At 40.0% G+C, this 25,008-nt stretch overlaps 1 protein-coding gene across 1 annotated transcript in view; it reads left to right on the forward strand.

Moving 5' to 3' along the window:
* Positions 1-25,008, forward strand: part of ptprn2 (protein tyrosine phosphatase receptor type N2) — a 147,652-nt gene that overhangs the window by 53,389 nt on the left and 69,255 nt on the right. The window contains exon 10 of the mRNA XM_042510638.1: positions 1,801-1,880. Within this exon, the coding sequence (XP_042366572.1) occupies positions 1,801-1,880 (80 nt within the window). The remainder of the gene's footprint in view (positions 1-1,800; positions 1,881-25,008) is intronic.

Genomic DNA, 25,008 nt, shown 5'->3' on the forward strand with positions numbered 1-25,008 from the left:
GATAGCAAGTTCATTTGTACTGGAGCCAGATATAAATTTACTTGCCTCACTGGGAGATTTTTCACTTGTTTAAAAAAAGAGACATTTGGGACAGAGTACCAGACTAAATGATAAGATGCAGATTTTCACAGCATGGAACCCATTGCTCAGTTCTGGCATTTTAAAATTCTCACTAAATGGCCTGTTAGGATTTTCCTAGAACGTGGGAGAGTGATGCATCTCACTCCTGCGCTGATCATTTTGCTCACTCATGCCATGTGTTCATCATCACCGTCTCAGACATCACTGATTTAATTTCGATTTTGACAAAACTTGAGGAAAATTATCTCAGTGTTGCACTCGCAACATTCAGAATTACCCTGATTGGCCCATTGGGGAACTACAATTACAGCTCGGAACAAAGTGCCGTATTTTTCACTGATTGGCTCAGACAGGGTCTTCATCATTCATGGGGGATGACATGCTCCTTGTCGGAACCTGTTTTGAAAGACAGCCCTACCCAGGACTATGAAGTCACTGTTTGATCTTTTTAGGGGTTAAAAATGCATCATCTAATGCAATCATTTGGGATTTTAGGAGGTTACAGTAAACTTGAGTATGATTTTTTTTGTGCACACATTGCTTCAGAATACGCAGTTTTTCCTGACCACTGCAGGGAGTTCTTACAGTCTGGTGGGGTTGTTAGATTTTATTTCATGGCCAAGCTCAGGGACCTCAAACATTTATTCTGCCCCTGGGAGAGACGTCTGCTGCTGACTCCTGACCAGACAGAGGAGAATATAGGCACAGGGAGTACAGGCAGGTTACTGTAGGTGAAAAGAAAACAAGGTGCTCATCAGCAGACGACTGTACATTGGTCTTCGGCCAAATTCAAACTGAAAAGGGAAAGAGAATGTATGATGATTCACATCTCGTTCAGAAATATGGCGTCTGGTACATTTCAGCTTCTCTTCACATCATTCACACCTTTTATTTAAGCATTCTGCCAAGTCCTGCATTAAATGTTGCGTTAAATGTTGTTGGCTGCTTTGCAACTTCAAACAATACAGCAATATATAAAAGTGTTAGCATTGAATTAAAAGTTCTTTTCAAATACAACAGTCATGTCTTCTCAACTAGCAACCACTCTCCCTTGGTTAGCTGGGCTATTTTAGTGGGAGGATACTGTGGGAATAATAGGCGAACAGTTTCAAAATGAAAATTCCTCTCTAAAATAAGTGGTGGTTGGTAGATCAGATACAGATACACGCTGAATTAAACACCGACTCTGGTTCAACACCTTCTTCACAGTCTGAGAGAACCAAGACTTTTTCATGTTTTTGTGCCTCCCCTTTATGTTTACTATTTACCCAGTTTGCTGCTTCCTATTTGGTGCTGGAGAGAGTGTACTTATTACCTGTTGACGATGTTCATGCCATTGAAATTCGGTATTTGCATGAGCAAAGACTGAAAACTTATGATAATATAAAACATGTTTGATTTTTGTGAACATCAAGTCAAGTAAAACACTGACTTAACACACTTCAGACTGAGTTTTATGACTTACACCAAACCATTAAGATCACTGGAGTAACCCAATTGGGCTTAAACTCTCATGATCGTATTCCCACATTGGACATTTTTCTGCAACAAAAAAATTGCTTAAAAATTTGTTTGGTGTAGGGCCAGCATTAAATGGATACGAGAGTGGTGTTTAACCTCTTTTCTAGCTCTCAGCAATAAAGCAAATAAGCATATTTCCCAAACTATTCCTTTTAATGCAACTGCTCATTTCGCTCTTTCTTTGCTGTTTTTCTGCAGTGTTTTGGGTCCAGCATTGACATTCAGAATTGGCCCCAACCCCAAGAACGTGACCACTGCAGATCTGGTTCAAGTTGCAGGTAAGAGCAGTCGATACATTTTTTTTTCTTCACATGTCACCTATCACACAATGATTGCTTTTGACGACCTTCATTGTGATTCATCTCATTTTCACTAGCCAGACCGCTCTGTCACCGTCTGTGCTTCAGTAAATGAGAACACAGATTAGTCTCTCCCGATACAGTAGATAGGCTGGTGTTCATCTTGTTCAGACAAACCCCCGTCCCAAAGAAGATTATCAACAGTGTGCAATGACAGATGACCATCAATTACTGGGATGATGAGTCTAGTGTGCACATGTCTCCTGTCTACACACACACACACACACACACACACACACACACACACACACACACACACACACATATATATATATATTTATATATACAGTGTGCAGGACAGTTTATTTGGTCCTCTGTTATGTCCAACAGGCTGACAGGTTGAAACAGGTTTGCACCAGCCAATCACTCAGAGTGTATACAGTGTGTGTGTGTGTGTGTGTGTGTGTGGCTGCATGTATGCACTTGTTTGATGTAGACTGATGGAGAGCTGTCACCCACAGAAAGGAGGGTTGTCGGTATGCCTCCACTCCCCTGTTCATTGTCTGCACTCCGATCTGCCCAGTGTTGCTGTTGATGCGTGTGTGTGTGTGTGATGTGTCGATGTCCTTGCTTTGGTCGGAAATGACTTTGAGAAGCACAGCAATACTCCCAACAGTCAATATCATCCAATATCACAACACTGGAATCAACATGGTGGTGTTGTTATTGGCTGAAATGTGTTGCTGCTACAGCTTTTTTCTATGCAGTGACATTTTTTGGCACCAACTCGTTTCCTATCAGGGACGTGCTGGATGATGGCTGATGATACAGATTTACCGCAAGAAAGGTTGGGCCGCGGGTTGAGCTTTGGTTCAGTGGTTTTAGAGTGTGAGTTGTTGCGTGTGTGTGTGTGTGTGTGTGTGTTTGTGTGTGTGTGTGTGTGTTTGCTGGATTACAGTGTGTATCTGTATTTATCCCTTACCGTCATGCCACTTCTGCACCGTTTGTTTAACAAAATGATGAAGTGAGCAAATATTACAGCAGCTGCAGATTCACCTCTCCTGTATGAGGTGTAATAATTGTACTGTATAATAACATCCCTCTTTTTTTCTCTTTCTTCATTCAGACCTGTCACAGAAATGGCTGAAATTAGCTGTACTCATATTAACACATACATATTACCTGAGGGACACTTCGGGCTAGGGTTGCAGCGATATACCAGCTTTAACCAATACGGTGAAAATTGGCTGTGCACATTTGCTTATCTATGGTATTTATAAAAATGCAACCAGACAGAGAGTCTCACATTTAACTTAACTCTTTTCAGAAGGGGGTCTTCATTTCTTAAAGGGTTATTTTAACTGTTAAAAAAAAAATTGTGTAATCATACTGTGAAACTGGGATATTTTCTGATGATTTTCATACTGTAAAAATTTCACATTGTTGCAGCCCTGCTCCTGGCTGTTTGCCTCTTCAGCCTGTGTGGGAGCAGCTTTCTAAACTAACTGATAAAAGTTGGTAATTTCATAATTATTTGGGTTTGAAGCCCTTTCCAACTCCCTCTTTTCCTTCTCCTGTCTTTTCTGGTATCTCAATTTATGTGCAGGTCCTGGCATGATAAGGACAACAGCTAATAGTTTCGACCAGTAAATTTTTCAGGCCATGGGGCCAGCCACCCGTTGTTTTCATCGCAGTGGTTGTATACCAAAACAAAAAGAAAATACTTTTCAGGAGTTTTTATTTTTTTTTTGTTATGAATTATTTACCTTTATCAATATACAGTGCAATTTTTATTTTTTTGTTCTTTTAATAAGCAGTGATGAATATTTTGTTTAAAATAAAATTTGTTCATTGCGTATATTTAAGAACTTGATTATTGCTAGCCTCCATGGTTGCCCCCTAGCATCTGAGCTCGAGAAAGCTTTCTCCCTTTCTACCTTATCGCCGATCCACGGATTTCAATCGAATAGTGTTGAAAGTACACATGAAAGTACAGGTGTAAATGCACCCACCTTGTGCGACTGTTACAAACTGATAAGGTAGCAGCCATTGGCCAGTTAGCGAGCTAAGCGACTAGTAAGACAGCAGTAATAAAGCTTATTCAAGCTTTCAGTTTGGTTTTGATGAACATATACACGCAAAACTTGGCAATTTATATCACAGCCAAGTCAACTGTTGGGTTGTTTGATCAAGAGTCGGATCTAAATGCGGACACTGGAGACATTTATTGCTACCAGGTTAGATCATATCTAGATACAGTTGGGAAACAAGAAGCATTTTAATGCAAGGTGTAAAGGGGTCCTTTTTTTTACCTCCTCTCTTGTGTGATTGACTTTGATGAGGTGGCGTGTGGCGAGAGCTAATGACAGGCATGAGCTGGGCTGAAATGTCAGACCAAATGTTAAGTCAACATGATCATCAGCCTGACCCACGGTGATGAATTATGAATACAGCCCACCTGAATAGTGATTTGTAAAAGGCGACAGAAGGAGCTTATCAAACTTCTTCGGACGCATCGTTGTCATCGTTGTTCAATCCCAACTGATCGCGGGTTACACCTCTGAATTATATTAAAAATGTAAAAATGTCACTTTTAGATAGTAGGATGGTTAAATCCTCTGTCTCTGGAGCTACAAGTGTGCCCCTACTGACCTTAGATCAAATCCTGCTAGAGCTTTTTCTCCCGAGCCCCCCTCTGTGTCCACCGCAGTGTGAGGTGGAGTGGACTTCCCACTTTCCTCCCAGTATTAAAAACAACGTGAATCCAGAAACTCTCTTTTTAGTGTTTGAAATCATTTTCTAGCTATACTCCAACTCCAAATATGCACGCATGACAATGAATTCAATACAATATGGCAATGGCAGAGTGATTTCACAGTGGTGACCAGGTTGTGGAGCAACAGCATGGTTTAAGTGGAATTTGAAAATCAAACTGACACCCACATGCAGCGGCCACCTGGGTAATCCTGGCTGACCATTGCCTTATGTGTGACTGTGCATAAATGACGTGGCCTCTTAATGAACTCATCAAACGCCCTGCTGTATTCTGGGCTCAACCTGCTGCTGAGAGCCTGCACAGCATGCTTTATAGCAGTCGTGAAACTAGAAAATGTTTGAAAAAAAATTGAGGAATGCCGTTGAGAATTCAGCAAAAGGTATCCTTTATATCTGATTAATTTCCATTAAGTATGTAGCAAGTTAGTTTATTTATGAGAAGCTTTCAAAATCAGACATGCTTCACAACAGACAGACAAAAAGAAATCCACTAAAAACATAAAAAAGTATCAAATGAAAAAATACTAAAAACGAAATGAAAGCAGTGGTCTCCTCTGCTTTTTCTGCTGTGGCTTTTTGATTTGACCACACAAAGCTCTAAACGTGATACAAGAATGATGAACTGGGTCGTGCATTTGACTGGAAGCCAGTGTAAAAAAATCAAAATGACATGAGACCTTTTTGGAGGGCTGGCAGCAGCATTGTGGACCACTTGTAAGTGATCCAGGGACGTCAGATGAAGACCGTCATCCAATGCAATCATTTGGGGATTGCAATAGTCAAGACGGGATGAAATAAATAACCATCTCCATCTGAGCTAGGGACACAATGGGCCTGGATTTAGCAATGTTCCTCAGCTGGTATAAACAGAAGAGAAGCAAACAATTTACAGGCTGGTCAAGATTCAAAGCCTGGTCCATGGACACCCAGATTGTGGAGAGTAGATTCAATGGAAGAGAAAAGAGAAGCAAGATTTTTTATTCTATAGTTGTAGTTTCTCTGCACTGACTTCATGTTACATTTAGAATTGATTTCAAGGTCTAAATAGCCTCAGACAAAGCTACATTGCTAACTCCCTTGTCAACTATTTACCTTCACAAACACTATGATCATCTGCTGCTGGTTTACTGGAGGTTCCCAGCAACAGCCGTAAGAAAATCAAGCATGTGGCCTTGTCAATTACGCCTGGAATACACTACCTATGGATAAAAGAGAAGCCAGCTCACGAAATATTTTATATTGATTTTGTAATTTTTGATATAATCTAGTGATTTTAAGCACTTAATTTCTGTTTTAAACTGTTTTTAAATGTCCTTTTATGCTAAATTTCCTTGCCGGCCCGTTTTTATTGCGCTGCATTTCTTGCGTGAAAGCTTTATAAATTAAAGTAAAAAAAAATAAAAATAAAACATATATATTTACAATAATAATTATCATTATGATAAGATTGTATGTTTTTATAAGGAGTTGAGATACTTTTGTTGAACAGTTTTGCGACATTTGAAGGATTAAATGAGATGCATAGTTTAATATCATATGCATAGAAATGGTAGGAGATATCTTTATAATGCGTATTATCTACAAAGGCCAATAAAATGCCACAAAATAAAGATGTGAGAGTCTGAGGTGATGTTAAAATAAATGACTGTAAATGACAGATATTTTGCATTTGTATGCTATTATGTAGCAGACAAAATAAAACTTGTGTGATTAAGGTGCGGTTATGCGCAGACACAGAAACATCTTTATTAATATGGATATGGTTGCCATAAGATCATGTTTTGGCTCAAAATACCAGCTTTTGTGGCACTATCTCATCATGAAACACAGCGATGTCTCTGTAGAAATTGAACAGCATCTTGTGGCGCTGTCCCAGCATGAAATCAGTGATATCTCAGTAATAAACAACCACCTTTGGTGGTACTATCCTGTCAAGAAACGCAGCGATGTCTTGGTAAAACAAAAACAACCAACTGCTTTTTGTGGAGCTATCTCAGCAGGGAACGCAGAGTTATCTTGGTAAAAAGCAACCGCTTTTCATAGTACTATACAGGCTGGAAATGTAGCGACAAGTTGCTAAAAACCACTGGAAATACAGCAATGACTCTTTATTTGTTTAGAACAGTGGTCTGCAGCTTGGCAGCCATCTCGCCATCACGCCATCTCCTCTTCCTCCTGCTGATAGTCAGCTCATATCCACTTTCAATGAAAAAAAAGTTGATATGACGCATAGAGAACTTACACATGTAATGAATTTGCTGAACGTAAAATGCCAGCATTTTCATTTGGTGACTGGTTGAACCCAAAGTTAAGTTATTTACTTCTAAATTAAATTAGACAAAGTAAAGCAGCAATTCTTTACATCTGAGAGGCTTGAATCAGCAAGTGTTTAGAATTTATTTTCATTTTCCTGTTGGAAAACTATCTGGAATAATTCACTTTTACTGTAAATGGCTGTGGTTGGTTTTTATGAGACATACTGGTGCATACATTCGGTTCATGTACATTCAGATGCAACAATATATTTAACCTTCACCGGTGTTACCTTGACTGTACTCTGCAGCGTCTGAAGGAGGTTAATATGGCTCTGCTACATTGTGCTGTCCATCTATCTGCCCATCAGTTCTATTTGATGTGTTCAATGCTCCATTGAAAAGAATAGACAAAGAGACTCGGTTGAAAGGCATGGACAGTATAGAGGAGATTTGATAACTCATTGAAAAGCATCTTTTGGGCAGCAGGTTCTTAGCGGCTGTGTGGTGAAAGGCCTGCTGGGAGGTCTGACTGTATTAGTGGAGGTAGAGGCTCTTGTGTTCTGCTCAACTGGAAAACCGCAGGACAAAGACCCGCACTGCCTAATCCCTGCTCGGCTGCAAAACAAAAGAGAAAGCTGCTGCTTTATCAAAACTACAAGGCATTCTGTGTGTCCGTGTTTGTGCGTGCGTGTGCGGATGTGTGCATGTTTGAGTGTGTGTGTGTGTGTATGTGTGTGTGATTTTTTTTGCAGCTGTGTTCATACTGTGCCAAGAAAATGATTTATTCAATATTTGATGAAGTGGCAGCCAAGCTGTTAAAACCAATGTTGAAACGTGTTTTTTAGAACTTTTTTTTCCTTCTTGCTTCCTCTCAATCTAAATTGTGATTTCTAAACATGTAAATCACCTTCAGTTGGGGGAAATTGGATCTGCTAGACTTACTTTTGCTCACTGTAAAGCAACATTTTGTAGCTGGTGATGGATTTGATCTAAAAACCTGTTTCCATATGTTTGTGCACTTTGCAGTGGGGAGGTGGAGTTATCTGCAGGAGGGTATTTTCCCTTTAAATAAGTCTTGTCATTATTTTTTTAATTTGTGATAGACTTTTCAGTCATCTGCCAGATTTGTGACAACTTTTATTATAATTATACTTTTATTTTATTGGTCTGGTGACTAGGCCGATGTTGACCAACTGTGGTCAAGAACGCCAGGCCAAACGCCATGATGACTGTGTGCATATGTGTGTGTTAGGAGAGGCTGGTAGGTGGTGGGTGGGAGCTGGGTGAGGACACTCCTATTGTCTTGGCTGTCACGGCTGGGCGACCCCAGAGCCCCTCTGAGGCCCCAAAGGCCCCAGAGGCCAGGCCAAAGCAATGAGTCCGCGGGCCCCCAGGCCGTGAGAACCCCGGCCCTGGTCAATGAGCGCTGGGAGCCTGGGGACCTTGGGAGCAACTGACTGGGCCATCTGGAGCAGAGAGCAGAGACCCTGACACACGGCTGTCACCCGAGGGAGACACGCGGGGAGACGTGGACGTAGACAATGTCTGCCCCCGTGTTTCTGCCTCTGTGTCTGTCACAAATACACACACACACACACACACACACACACACACACACACACACACACACACACACACTCTCACTCATATAGTTGTATCATAAGTAGTAAGTACTGTATAAGTAACAGCAGAAATTTCGTGGTAAGATTCTTGTGTATTTTGGGGGAATAGACAGTAGGCAGGTCATGCTAATGTTGCACAAATTTACAGAAAATTTAAAATTTAAAGAAAATGAAAAATTAATTTGCATTTCTGTTTCCTCTGGAGGTTTAAAGGTTCAGTGTGGCGGATTTAGGTAGGTGGATGTATTTGCAGAAATTGAATATAATATAAGAAGTATCTTTTCTTTAGCATATAATCACCTGAAAATAAGATTTTTTTTGTATATTCTTTGCCATAGAATGAGTTATATATATATTATCTACATAAGGAGCATCCATGTTAATAGCCATTTTGCACTGCCGTGTTTCTACAGTAGTCCAGTTTTTTTAGCAGTTAAATCTTGGAGTCTGTATAAATCGGCTCCTGGTAAAAACCTCCTGAAAACACTGATTTGTAATGAGAAACTTTTTTTCAGTTTTTTTTTTTTCTGGTTTTAGTCACCTGGTCTTTTTATTTTGGAGAGGAAGAGACCTCTGTGGATAATTTGGCTCCTGGTAAGACCCCCGTGAACATTGAACACATAATGAATTCTAACCAGGAGAAGTTTCAGCTGGTTACAATCTTCAATCCTCATAGCAAGATGCCACTAAATCCACTGAATGTCACACACTGTTCCTTTAAGTCAAATGCTTCATGTAGGTCTGGACTTATTCACCGTCTCCTTCTTCTCCCCTTTTTTTTTTCACAAGTCTACCACTGTGGCCAAGTGCCAAAACCTTTTGGCAATATTTAATTCATTTAAAAATTAAATGTAGTTGTGGACTCTGTTTTTTTTAATGCACAAATTGAAAATTTGCATAAAACAAGTGGATTGAAACGCACTATAACGATAAGTTTGCCTTAAAGCCAAGAGGAGAGACTATTATACTCCGTGGGCAGATGTGAAGTGCACTCTGCCCACACTATGTCTGTTGTTTTGTTCTTGAAACATAAGAGACTTAGCCTAAATATAACTGAGTTTCTTCTCTATCTTACTCCATTTGTCGGTCTGTCTGCCTGATTCTGTCTGTCTGTCTGTTCTCTCCTCTCTGTGGGAAGGCCTCGTACTCTCTCTGATCTGCTTGCAGGCACACATACACACACACACACACACAGACACACACACCGTTGCAGAGAACTCTAAAGTGAAAACACGGTAGCTGCGGCTGCATAATGGTGCTAGCTACCATTTGGGTGGTGAGTGGTAGTCTTTTCCAGCTGAGCAGATTAGCATAGATCTCCCACGCAGACAGAGTTGACCTTCACTCTGGCAAACACTTGTCAAAATGCCAACGATAATTACCTGCTCTCTTCGCAAACAGCACAATGGTTTATCCACCTGCATCTCAGGCGTGGAGGACAGATCTGTAGTGCTATGGCTGCATGTTTTCGGACATACACTGTTTGTAAAGGTAATATAAGCCACGGGGTTTCCTATGTGACACACTTGTGTGTATCTGGCTTGATATTGTAATATTTACTATCAGCAAGCTGCTAGAGGCTAAAGAAATAAGTGTGAATTACATTTTCTGAATGTTGCCATCGCTTTCAATATGCTCACGTTGAGACACGGCGTTCATACAGCTGAAATGAAATTAGTTTTGTCAGCAGGGTTTGCACGATCAAGAAACATGTCAAGAAAACCTTTTTTTTTTCTTCTTTTCAATACAACAGAGCTTGACGGTGTCTGTGTCGGATGCCCGATTGTCTGAGTGTTCGTGCCTTAACATCTGTATCAATGAGCGTAGAGGTCAGAAAACAACCCGATCCTGCTCCCTCCCTCTTCCTCGCTCTTTCCCCCCTCGTCTCTCCCTGGGCACTCTCCTCTCTCCTCCTCATCACTGACTGCCCTCTCTGGTTGAGTGCTTGAATGTGCTCAGTTCGGTGATCAAAGTCTTCCTCAGTCTCTTCTCCTCCATCGCCCCTGGCTCTGTGTATGTATGTGTGTGTGTCTGAGAAAGTGTGTGTGAGAAAGTGTGCAAAAGAGTGTGTGTGTCATCCAGCTACAAGCCCAGCTCTCAGTCGTCTAAACCGTCAGTCTCACTATCTTCTTTCAGACTTGGTAGTGCCCTGCCAGGCTCCCTTGCATCATCTTCCATGCTAGAGGGCGCGCACACACACACACAGACACACACACACATATATAAACTATATACACACTTGCAAACATAAACGCACAATGATGCTTATTCGTAATGACACATCTCACTTGTCTGTCTTCCTTAACATTTATGCATTGTTGATCTCAGAAACTTGTGCTGCCTTTTTCAGTAGGTACACAACAATTTGTTTACTCCACACGTGCATGCGTTTGTGTGTGTGCATGTGTGCTCGCTTGCTGCAGGATGCTCGATAACCAGATGAGTCACAGTAAACTGCGAAATATTGCGGCTTTGTTTTGGTGGAAACTTCTCCAGCAGGGCGTTGGATGTCTTTTTAATTCCAAGGTCACAATGCTATATCTTGTTTTTTTGTAGTTTTTACTTCTAGTGCCTGCAGGAGGAGGAAATATCTCAAGCTCTCAAAGACAGCTAATAAAAATGCTCTAACAGGGCATCTGGAAATCAGTCTTAAACATGTAGTTTTTATCCTTGTCCCTGGCCCTGAGAGTCTTTCATCAGCCGCTGACTCTTTGTGCTCGTCTCACAGAAAAAGGTGTCATGTGGAAACGTTTGCTTTTGTGTGGAGGCGCAGAGAATGTCCCGACCGATGAATTGAGCTGTGTCTTACACTCCCCTTTATCCTGTTTATCCTTTTCAGTCGTGCTCCTTCCCGTTCTCCATGCTCTCCTGCTCTTCGTTATTCCTCTCTCCTTCAGTGTTATCCCCGCACCTCGGCGTAGGGTCAGGGCTGCACTGCTCCTGCAAACATATTTACTGTGTCAACATTGCTGTTGCGAAGCAGCTGAAGACAGTAACAGGTGCCTGTCAACAGCCGGCCAGATCTCTAGTGCATTAAAGGATCTTTGCTGTAGACGAGGATTAGTGTCGCCTGGCATTGTTTGTTTGCTAATTCCATCTCCAAGGTATTTGTGGAAAATAGGCATGAATAATTGAAAGCGATTTCTAGTGGACGAAACGAAGCTATCAGCGAATGGAGGGAGATTAATGAGTAGGGGGTGAAACACAACGCAAATTGGAACAACGGAGCAACCTTTCTCAGACACCCGGAGAGACCCAGGGTTCGTAAACAAAAACTGAATATGCATTGTTTCATTGGGTAAAGAAAAAAAAGCATTGAGATGAGAAAGACATGGATTAAGAAAGGAATGCAACAATATGTTTTAATGTGAAGTGTGTCAAAGCATGATGCCAGGGTATTAAGGTTCTTCCTCAATTGCCATCGCTGAGCATTTTTAAATTGAATCACATGAAACACATTGTCTGTCCTAAAATGTGTTTTGACAGAAGATCCAACTTTCTGACAAGGTTATGAATATATTTATACTGATGTCAAAACTCATAAGTAACACTTTGCATCTTTTAGTGCTTGTACTTTTTTGAAGAAGAAGAAAGATGACAACAAATTTTGTTTTTAAGTATTACTTTTAACTTTTTTTTTGAAAGTGTGTCACCATCACAATTCATAGTAACATTTTATGTATATCACCATCTCTGTGCTGTCAATACAGCCAAGGAATGACCGTAATGCAGTATAACAGCACTTTCTACTTTGAACATTCATCAATCAAAGCTTCTAAACACAACTGGACATGTTCTGGCAGGCATGTGATCCAAAATCAGGGACAAATTCATCCCACCAGCAATCAAGGAGCGTGTAGGCTATACAATGTAGCACTTGCAGTAGCGTACCTGGAGCAGATGACTCGAAAAAGAAATCCGTTATGAGCTGAAAGTACAAAAAATTTTTAGAAACAAGGTATTTAGAAAAGTTTGATTATTTTTTACATCCGTTTACTTAATTTTTTGAAACTTTGGCAACATTTAACATTATATACATTACAGAAAATAGGAAGCATAGTAGTTCCCCTTTATGCTTCATGTGACAAAAATACAATCGTCTATAGTAACGTTACACAGTATGTGTGTTGTATGAGTGTATGATGTATGCTGTATTGCTTTATGAATTGGTCTACCATCAGAGATTTCTCCGTGTATGCAGTGTTAGCTGTCCCTTGAATATTTCGGATCATGTTGGACCAGCCAATCATGATGTCCAGAGGCTAAATCCTACTTATAGGACCCCCTGACTTTTCATCTACTGCCACCATGAGTTAAATGTCTCAACAGCTATTGAACGGATTACCATTCAATTTAGTGGACACATTTGTTCTCCATGCGATGAGCTGTAAAAATTCCCAGGACTTGAATTCGGTGCCACCATCAGGTCAAAATTTGGCTTTTTCCAAAACTTCAGTTTATGACCAAATACTAAAACAAATCATAACACAACATCTGCACTTGGTGTCTAGTAAGCTGCTAAATGTTGAATAAGATGGTGAAAATGGTAAACATTACACATGCTAAACCTCAGCATGTTAGCATTGTTGTTGTGAGCATGCTTTCATACTGATGTTTAGTTTAGTACAGCCTCACAGAGCTGCTAGTCTGTATCTTCTTCTATGATTATTGCGTCAATATTCTGTTTAATTCACTGTATTAATTACAAAGCATACGGTGTATTAATCAGTTTTTCAGAAAATTTTCAGCATCACAATACTGTAGATCTGCAACTAGCAATGATTCCTTTTCTGGTTTATCTGTATGTTATTTTCTTGATTAACTGATTATTTATTTGTTCTAAAAAATGTCAGACTATGGTGAAAATGTTGATCAGTGTTTCCTAAAGCCCGAGATGATTTCCTCAGATGTCTTGTGTTGTCTGCAACACAAAGATATGCAGTTAGTTAACTGTGGCTGAAATCTGAGAATTTTGACTTTTTCTTTTAAGAAATTGCTCAAACTGATTGATCAATAGTTGGCGATTAAATAAATAGTTGGGGCTTTATATCACAGTAGATATCAGTATTCCAATATATAATATACATATTTCCTAACAGAGTATTTTGTCCATATTATGCATGACATGTGTTAGACTTCTCCACTTCTTAATATTTCTTATTTTGAAGATAATCTGCCCAGCAGTTTCTCCAAAGATTTGCAGTCATACTGAGTGTACATGAAAGACTAATGAATATATTATTTGTGAATTTGTTTGCTACAAACAGTTCCAGTTTGCAGGGACTCGTCATTATGTGACTCCAAATTTTTATAATTGATCTTCTCTGGATTTGAGCCAGACTGTTGATGGTGCGATTTTTATCTAGGTCTTTACCATGATCTAATTTCCTGCTGAGCCACGCAGGACGGCTGGCAACAACACATTTTCTCGCACGTGGTGGTGAGCATATTAGCACAATGGCTCACTAGCTTCATGTTTTATGAACTGACAAAACGGCACCCTTTGCCACAAAGTCATAATGAGACAGTCACACATCAGAGTTTTCTCTCTCTGCAGCTAAACAGAATGTGGAAAAGTAAAACCATTATCTTTGTCATAAATACTGTTCACAAAGACCAGAAAATTAAGATTTTTTTGCTTTCTAAACCTGTCCAGATGTGTCTGTAACCACCTTTGGGATCTTGACGTTTTGTATTCTCTTCGAGGTTTTGTCACAATAACAGCAGGTGCTGAACAAGCTGTCTGACCACAGAGATAGCGAATACTTGCTGCGGGTTTGAGCACCATGTTGAGCAGAAAATCCAACCTCCTCTTCATTCTGCCACCACCAGCACTCTCTTATTCTCCTTTCGCTTCATCCCGAGCCCTCCACTTCCCCTCCCTCATCTCTATGCTCCCCCCGTCCCTTCATCTTCCATGCCTGTACCCACAGTGAAGAGACCATGTGCTGATGGCCCTCATGTCGAGAACAGCAGGCACTTGTGCATCTTGTTTGTTGTGTGCACAGTGGTTTGTATACTTGATGGGTGCTACTTTATGAGGCAGCAGATACAAACAGCTATGTAAATGAGCTTCTTTCCGTCTCCTGCTACTGTATGACTCATAATTCAATAAAAGAAAAGCACTAAAACATTTCCCATTATACTCAACTGAAAATATGTGAGGGTCTTTGACTTATAGAGAAGTTTAGTTGCAGACTTTATGTTCCTGTTTGCGTGAGAATGATGCAACCTTCGAGAACACATTACATTTCACTGAACGTAATTCTTTCTTACCAAAAGTAAACGCCTTATTTATGAAACAAGGCAAGCTAATGCAGATCTTTGTTTTAATATCGGGAATTTGATGCTTGATTTAGCACGTTTCTTGCAACAGATGATATTGTCTCACCCCATAAGCACAAATATAACTTAAGATAATCACATTTTTAGGACTAAATAATAGGCCAAATGACTTGCACAAGAGAGAATATGTGTTCTTTATGTCTTACATTTTAAGGGGCATTAAAGCTGGCAATTTTACTCATTTTACTCTTTACAAACAGAAACTTCTCTCTGCCTCATGCTCCCATCTCTCTCTCTAAGAAAAAATGTCATTTGTGCAACAACAAAAAAATGTACAATGCTGTGTCACATTGTTTTACTATAAAAACGTTGCTATCAGAATAATCTGAAACATGATACAATAAAATCCAACATGTTCTCAATCTCAACTTGTCAAATAAATACAGTAACGTGGTCAGAGGGCCGTCATTTCCAGCTATAATACCCTAGGCACCCCTATAGCATCAGTTTTGGACGCTTGGGGAAGGCGTGTCGGGGTTTTGTCTCCTCCCCGTGATCCAGCACTCCTCTTCTGGCTTTTCCCTCTCACCCTAATGCCTCACTGCGTTACAGGAAGTTGGGATGAAAACAAGAGTGGAAACTGAATTTATCCTAAAATTTGTGCATTAGAATCAGACGCTGATGGCCATTGACCATGCTGCCATATTTGATCCCTTGAGAATGAGAGCTAGCCAGTAAAATCACTTTGAAAATGTAAATCTTGTAGTTTAGAACACTGGAGATGTATTATAATAATTAAGTGGGTTAGGTTGATCAAATCTTTATGGTGAGCTAAAACAAAGTATTATTTTCAATTTTGATTAATCTGCCAATTGTTTTCTTAATGAATCTATTCATTTCTTAGTTTATGAAATGATCCTAACTCTAACCCTTAGCGAAAAATGACAGTAACAATTCTACTTAAGTTTAATATCATCAAACCACCAAAACTAAAGATATTTAATTCGTCATCAAGGAATATATAAGAAAAGCAGCAAAGCCTCACAACTAAGAAGCCTCACAATTAACAAACAGCTCTACACTACAACCTCTCTAGTCTTCTCTAAACCAGCAGTAAAATATTCAAAATGAACTCAAGAGTGACTCATCTACAGTTGTAAACACTCTTTATTATGAGTTTAAAGATATACACTGAAGAGATATATGTTGTTTTTTGTTGAATATGGCTGTTAATGGACTTGCGAGTATCAAAGAGGCGGCAGATGACACTTAAAGTGCTTGAAACCACAAAGGGTTGATGCAAAACAAAGCGAGACGGCCATACATTTGCGGCATGATGTAGCCTTTCCAGGTGTGTGTTTGTGATTTCCTACAGTATATCAACATCCACGCTCATCTGTTTTTATGTGTGTATGTGTGGGGTTTTTTTCTCTTAATGGTACATCCGCACTAAATTGGCCCCTGAATGCAGTGCGCTCTGTCAGTGGTTTTGTGAGCTACAAGTGTAGAGAAACAAAGAGAGCCAGGGAGCTTCAAAGCGGGCGGGTGACATTTCGGGCTTTCCATCTTCAAAGCACTATTTGCTTTTGTAGTTCCTCTTTGAGAATAATTATATATTTTTTTTCCTAAAGGATTACAGCTGTCTGAAAACATAGTGTAGAATTTGAGGGCCATTTCGTAACAAGGATACACAATGAGCTGTCATTTTTTTGAAACGCATTTATTCTGCTATTATTTGCCATTATGCATAATTTAATACAACTTCTTTTTTTTTTTTTTTTTTTTTTTACAAAGCATATATCACAGTGTTCTTCCCTACTGGCAGCTATTGGCAATGAATTGATCGTTGATCCCATAGAGCCACCCAGTGAGTGTCTCCAGATGGGTGAGACATGAAATCCACCCTGTCCCCTAATTTTCATTCACCTCTCTTCCTCTTGTCTCTTTCTTCCATCCCCCTCATCCAAGTGCCTCTCTATAATTCATGTCCAGGTGCAGCACCAGCTTTCTTTGGCACGGGGCTTGAAAGAAAAAAAGACAGATGTTCAATTTTCACTTGCTTTGTGCATCTCTCTATATCTGTTTGTGTGCTTGTCGACCGCTTTTGCCCCCTTTTTACCTGTAATGCGGCATAAGCAGTGATTAAGTCGAGTCGCAGCCATGACTAACTGCTGGCTGCGTCCTTCATGTGGATTTAGATGTTTTGTTTGCGTGTAGTCAGACAGATGTGTTTGAGTTTCTACAGAGGCTTAAACATGAAAAAACGTGGATGTAAAGAAACATTTTTCCACAACTGACTCTGTCCAATACTGTTGTTTTTCTTTTCCTAATGTTGGTTGTAACAAGCTAATTTTTTGGACATTGTGAGAAGCATGAACGCCAGGACATGCCCACGGCACAGCTGTATTTACATGCAGCCTCTGTGCGTCTTGTCATACAAAGCACATGAACCCCCCACTGACTGCAAAGCTGTGGGAGTGACTGAACTCTGCAGGTGGATATCTATATTGCACAGTGACATCTACAGTGTTATGCACCGCTGTGGCTTGGAAAGAACTAGATTTTATAGCTATCTTTACCTTAATTAGGTGAGATATGCTGTACTGTTTGATTGCGTTTAAAAAAATTAGTTGTTGCGGTTGATTTTCTTGGTACCACTTTAGCTTCTATAAGCAGTGTGCTGTATATACGACACAACAAGGGTGGAACCGTTTAAGAAAAATATTTAGATCAGCAAGATTATTTCAAGGTTCTGCACCTAATTTATTGCGTTGTTGTTAACAGCTTAACAGGTTTTAACATAACTTAAAAATGGACACCCTCCCCGACTTTCTGAGTTGACTGTAACATCCTGTCAATTAATTTTAATGGACTCAGAACAAATTTTTTCACAAAAAAATAGGATGTGATGCAATGCCGTGCCTGTGTTTAGCTCCCATACAGCGCAAATGGTTTGCAACATTTAAAAAAAAAAAAAAAAATTATATTCATGACATTAAAACAATACATGTAAGATTCACCATATTACCAACACATCATAATCCAGCAACATGCCACAAACAGATGTCACAGAACGAGTAAAGAAAAGAAGAAAAAAAACACAGCAATACAAACAAACAATAAAATCCGCGCAGATACAAGGACACTATAACTTGAGAACAAAACAAACAAAAACACAGTCATCATGATCATCAGTCCTCTAAATATGGCCTTAATGTATTCCATTTTCTTTTATTGTCCTTAATTGTTTCCTGTCTATTTGCGATAATGCCCTCCAAACTAAAATAATGTTTCAAAAAAGAGAGAACATTTGGAAATATCAAATGTTCTTTATCTTTTAGTTAAAAAATGAATCTATTACCTAATAAAATAACTGTATTCAGAATACTTGGACATTCATTTCTTAATCCCCAAGTATTGTTGTTTGATGGCACAAAAAAAATGAAAAAAATAAAATGAAAAAAAATGTCAGAGTCATCCAAAACGTCACCACGTGTGGACAAAACCAAAATAGATGCAACATGTTTTCAACTGTGGCTTACCTGAAGCAAAAGTGAATCCACTAACATCCACAAATGACGGTACCCTCGCACCGCAGTCCACACATGCTGTGTTTCTGTGATCGAGGTTTTGCAGCTGCAGCCTGGAGTCGAACGTGTTGTATGTTTAATGCCAAAGTTTCAAAAAAGCTTGCTAGCTCCTATATATATGGCAACTACAGTATAGCTAATGTTACGGGCATGTCCTTGTTATGGCAACTAAACTGTGGGTATGGCCTGATGTGTTATGGTAATGGTTATGGTAAAGGTAGACAGATGGTAACTAGTTAAAGAGAACAGTAGTTCCTGCTTTGACCAATCTGGATGTTATTCCTACAGAAAAAATACATCTAAACTTTTTTTTGTTACACATGCTCGACATGATTGAGGCAACTCTTAAATTTAATGTTGATTTTTTTATGGTTAAGACATTTTTTTAACCACTATTCAAAGTTATTCATCAACCCAGCACTGCCTAACAAACCCTGCTTCCTTGGGGGTGCAACAGCCACAATAAGTCACTTTTGGCAGAAACATGCCCATATTATGTCTGAAATTATTATTTATACATCATAAGTATTAAAATCTGCAATAATGGATTCACCTCATTGTAATTCAAAATTTCAAGAAGCAGGGAATAATCGTCGCTCCAACATACAAATGATTTCTGTTGGCCACGTTACTGTCTTCCCCACAGTCGGACCCTGGCTATACGATCCAGGCTGCAAGTGTGTGTCCTTACACTGTACTGTACATGTGTGTATGTGCGCACGCATGAGAAACTTGTACTACAGGGATGCATTTCAAAATAGGTCGCTGCTAATCCCCCTTAAAAATGAACATTCCCCTGCCGTGCAACCATCTGAAAGAGAAAGAAAGTATAGAAGGAAGGAAGAAAGAAAAGACAATGAATTATGGATAAGTTTTAAGAGGGATATTGCTCCCTGGCCTCCTCACTGTTTTTCATTTCTTTCCTCCTCCCCTTCCTCCCTCCCTCTGTCTCTCTCTTTCTCTCCGTGTCCTCTGCCTCCTCTTAAATCGATATGGGCTGACTGTCATGGGTCAGTGGCCTGTATGCATCAGGCTGGACTGCTACAGAAGAGCGCTGTGTCTCTCAGGACTCTCTGTGGAGGTGATAACTCGTTCCTATCTCAGACCACTCTTTAAGGCTTTCAATTTAACTCCAGTATCCACCTCAGATTGACTTGGGATGACACAAAGCAAAGGAATATAGATATATATACATTTATATGATGAGCACTCCCCCAGAAAGAAAGTGAGCATGCCTAAATACCTGAGGCTTTACCTTTGCATAGGTATTAAAGTATGTCTGGCCTAAAGATATGGTGGATCATAATATAAAAAGTATAAAGATGTATTTTAACTGACCTTTTGTAAACCCTTTGTGGTAGTTAGGTAGGTAGTAGAGCTAATGTTAGTTTGTCGAAAACGCCGCCTCCAGCAGACTTTTTAATACTTCCAGCTCTTTTCTTTTATAAGGTGAACCCTTAAAAGTAGGTCTCAAATATACACGTAGTTGCTTAATATAGAGCACTGTATTGAGATCGGGATCTTGCAGGACCCTACACCAATTTTCAAGAAGCAGAAGGTTTTACCTTTTTTTGCAGGTGGGAGCAGATGAATGGGATTTGTTTGAATGCAAAGAAATTAGGACCACTATTCCTGATCACTGCTAAAGTCTGTTTTTTTTACCCGCCTACTCTGTGTTTTTGTCATACAGAGTGCACATGACAGTGTCTGGGCTCACTGGCCCACCATAACCAAGTTAATTAAAATTGTGCATATGTTGTAGCCTCAGCCATAGCCCACTTAGTTATAACTTTTGCTGCTGTAGAGAGATATATTAGTAAGATATATTAATTATTAGTCACAGGGCTAAACCTGATGTAGCTGCCACGGCTGGTGGAAGTCTGGTTCATGCTCTGCCCATTCTATGAAATCTAACAAAAGACGTAATAATAACAAGCATTTCTGGAGTGCTATGACATGACACAAAATGTAATAAACATTTGCATTTTTTCATGGTTAGGGTTGCAAGACATAAATACGTTTGTTGTTATTATGGTCTTAGTCACTAGTTTCAAGTCTTCTATAATACAGAATAATGGTCCCATTTAAAAGGAAGATAGACAATAAATTAGGATAACCTTAAGGATGGGGCTACCTTGTGATTGTAAAGTCCCTACCACAGTGTCCTCTAGTTTTCAGTCAGATTCATCTTTTGGTCATCCAGCTCCACACTCTCAGCCAAATATGCCCACTTAAAGCTCCACACCAGAACATAATCTTTTCCTAACCATAACCAAGTGTTTTTTTTACCTCAACCTGACCACGTTAGGTTTATTATAGCGTAAATAAACGAAAAGTTTCAATTTGCTACACGATGACGCACTAATGTAACATGTCCATGTTTGCAAAAACGTACAGTGCCAACATTTATTCTGGCGATTGGGTTATTTAATTTAATTCCTTAAGCTTTTGCTCCTGTATTTTTCTTTGGGGAGGATTAAAAAAATAATCCAGTGTTGAAACTCTTTACATACTGATTATCTCACTTCCTACAGCCCCACGCACACCGCTTCAACATGCAGAGAAATCCTGAGTGTGACAAAAATCTGTGTAAAACCAGAAACAAAGCAGCTATACTTCCTAAGTGGCCTGCAATCTTTTCTTGAGAATATGAGCGATTCTATTGTTATTTCAAATCAGACTGCAGTTTGTGTGCATCGCAGCAGTGTGCGTGTGTCTAGCCACAGGCTTCCTCACACTCCAAGTCCAATTACCTGTGTTAAGGCCACATCTGAGACGGGGGATTACAGCATATTATTCTAGCACAAACAACAGTCTCTCTGCCCACCAACCTGCAGGCAGCCAGACTCACGCAGCCGAGGAAGGTGTGAGAGGTGTTACATTAGCACCTGGATGTGCGAACGGCAGACTAGTGACCTTTTACCGGTGACTGATACACTAACTGGAAAACTTGTTCGCCTCCTGTGGATTCTTCCTCTGTCCTCAACTCCTTTCGATATCTTTCCGCCCCTGCCTCTCAGTTTTTTTTCTTGTTCTTGTCTTTCTTCGTCTGATTTTCTGTTTTTTTTTTGTTTTGTTTTTTTAAATCAAGCTTTCATTTCATTCTCCATTTTCTCTGTTGCATCTATCGAGGCGCTCTCCACAGAACCATAGCCTGTCTCAAATGCTCTCTCACTTTTTGACAGTTGATACTTTTACCAGAGGATGTTAGTCAAGATGTCACCTCGTTCCCTTGACTTGTTGTCACCATTTGAAATTTTCTTGTGATGCAAAATACTTTATTGAATCTCCTCGGGGCACCCCAGAAAGGCCCTGAAAATACATCCCCCGCACTGACACACCTTTAACAAGGGTGTCACAAAAAGCCACATCTGTCTACTTTATTTGTTTTATTAGTAGATTTTTCTTATTCCGTGTAATATGTAGCAGCTCATCATGCCTGTACAAATCGCTGCACCTCCGTGAGACACAACTTCCTTCAAGTCACCTGCCAGGGGCTCTAATTAGACTGATAAGCAGTGCAACTGGAATCAGCTCTTCCTGGTAATCAGCCCCACGGAGCCCAGACAGACGGCTAAATGAGGAGGAGATGAGCCATGCAGCCCAACAGGTGTCCTTAAAAAGACAGGGAGGTGTGCTTATACAGTCTTGTCTTTCCCCTCTCTAACTACTCCAGCTCAGTCTCAAGAGAGTTTGCAACATATAAAGAGATTCTGCAGTTATTTAGGAAATGAACGCTGAAAAAAAAAAAAAAAAAACAGTATGTCGGCGCTTCTGTGGTGTATAGATTTAATCATCATGCTGTGACTCTGAATCGCTGCCTCACTTTTAAAAGGAATTGTTTGAGAAACTCTGCAGTAAGATGATTGATTCAGAGTTGGGGGGGTTATACAATAGCAAACACACTAGTCAAACTGTGTATTTTGATTTTTGAATTGCATCCTGAATACATTTCTTGCTTTTTTTTCTGTCTTTGCAGTCGCAGCTGCTCTGCTTTAGACGTATAATAATGATGATCACATTTTGTCCTGAAGCAAAATAGTAATAAAAAAAAAAAAAAAAATGAAAGAAAGAAAAGCGGCGCCCAGTGACACATCAGGCAGGCTGAATACAAAATGATATCAGAACTAATAAAATCTCAGAAGGGAAATGTCATATTTGTCATTTTGACACCTGCGTGAGACTGTTGTGTTACACTTTAATTTTACACCCACCACTCCCAGCTGTACACAGGAAGGCAACACGGCGAGATTAACACTGCGATGTGAGGAGCAGCCAGGATGCTTCACAGAGAGACGGAGAGAGGAAGGCAGATAGGACGGAGCTCTCGGTTACTTTATCCACTCTCTGAGCAAAGATGTCCACTGCGCTGTAGAAGTACTCGGAGGGATTGACTTAAAGGCTGCTGACAGCAAATGTGCTCGCTCTGACATTAAACCTCCTCTAGCTGAAAGCATCTTGAATACCTCGGTAAAAAAAAAAAAAAAGAGCCTCAGAAATTTAATTTAGATGCTCAGGCGCTGCATTAGTTTGAGCCTGGAAGGCTGAAATTGTTTGAAAAGGGACAAAACAGAAGCTTTGTAATCAATGCATCTTTCAAGTGTGTTTTTATACAGTTGTTTTGATGAGTTTATTCTCTGTCAGGAGCACATTAGCAGCTCAGCACACCGTGGGTCTGATTTAGGATCCATTTTGGATCGTGTTATAAAATGGTGGCATCTTTACAGTCATACTGGTATCATTTGTCCAATTAGAGCACAGTCCGGAAAAACTAAGCATTTCATATGGAGCTGAAGAGATGAGAGAATTAATTGATATAAAAAGAAAATTAGCTGCTATTTACAATTTGAGATGTATTACTTGTTTAAGTCACATTTGAAACTATTATTCCAAATGAAAAAACGTTAATCTGTTAGCAAAGGCAGTCTAACAGACCAATGCCTATTGACTCAAGGTCTTCATCAGGGTCAGAGAAATATGATATTAGCTGAGGCATAAGATTTTATCTGATTAAACCTGTTGAACTGTTTGTATTTATCAGTAATATTCTCCAGTTGTGGTTTTAGGTATATAAATAAAGACTGTGATAGAATGTTTTATGTAGATTTCAAGGCTATTTTCTGGCCATCATATTTGCAACAGTGATTTCTATATAATCCATTATAAATGCTGGATGCTACAGTTAGTTACACTTGATATAACTGTAAATTCTTAGTATTACTCAAGAGTTTGGTCATTTTAGGTGGTTGTATGATATAAATGTAGGTTTCTGGTTCACAACTAAAATTGTCTGTTAAGCAGCAGTTTTAGTAGCTGAATCTGTAACAAACTGCGGCGTCTTGCTTTGGTTAAACAGCTGCAGATCATGTTACGGTGGATTTATCATAGTAACAATTTAATGTGTCATGGTCGTAATTGTCTTTGGTCATAAACGCAAATCTGTGTCCTTGGGCCAAACGTATGCTGCATGTGTAGATGTGTAGATGTAGATGTGCGTTATCTATAGATTGTTTGATGATGGATCCTGTTCTCAGATCAAATCCACTTGATTACTGTCAGAGCCCACGCTACCCCCCTGCTCCTGCTTACTTCACCCCGTCTCTCATCCTCTCCCTCATATTCCTGACTTGAGTGATGGCGTTTGTGATTCCTAATGACAGTCGGAACAAATCTACGGTAATGAGGTCACATTGGTTTCTTTTTTTTTTTTCCTTTCTCTAAAATCACCCTTCACAGCTCCGTACAATCAACCTGTTCCTGAGACTCAGACTGGTCCTGGATCTGAGCTCCAGTGAACCAGCGTGAAACAGATCAATTCCTTCCTCAGGAAGACCTCCCTGCAGCCAGAATGGACACCCTGTCCTTCTGAGTATGTCTGTTTTTTTCTTATTATCTCCTGACTCACTGGAGCTCATATCCTGGCCTTGTGTTAATGCGCCCTGCTATGTTTCCAAACTCATGACAGCTTTAGCATATTTATTGATTTATTTAGGTTTTCTCGCATATGTATTTGCAGACTTCTTAGCAGTCTCATCTATGATAATGCATTTATCTATAACAGAAGAGGTATGCTTGCATGAGCACACACATCCACGTAATGATGTGTGTTTCTCCTGGCTTGAGCAGGATGTCTGCACCAACACATCATTACGATTCGTTCGAGCCATTAGCTTGTGGAGAGCGAATTGAGGATGAAAAGCACAACCACACAACCGTATATGTGTGTGTGCGTGTGCGTGTGTGTGTGTGTCTATGAATATGTACAGTCTGTGTACTTGTGGGTGTGCAGTGTGCCCTCCTGTGCGTCAGTGTGCATACTCAGTATGTGTGTGCTCAGTGATGTGGTTAGTAATGTGGAGACCTGCAGGAGATGGTCCGTGGAGAGAGCCTGCAGGATAATTGCTGCCACAGTGACAGGTAGGGCTGCCTCTGTCAGAGTTCCCTCAGTGGGGAAGCAGTGGAGGAGTGTGTGTGCGTGTGTCTGTGTGTGTGTGTGCAGCTCTGTGTGTCAGCTTCGCCATCCCTTCCTCCAATAAGCTTTTCCCCAGTAGGCTCCCTTCAGACGGTGGCAGGCTTCCAG

The sequence above is a fragment of the Plectropomus leopardus genome, chromosome 21 (assembly GCF_008729295.1).
Source record: "Plectropomus leopardus isolate mb chromosome 21, YSFRI_Pleo_2.0, whole genome shotgun sequence".
In the NCBI taxonomy this organism is placed as follows: domain Eukaryota; kingdom Metazoa; phylum Chordata; class Actinopteri; order Perciformes; family Serranidae; genus Plectropomus; species Plectropomus leopardus.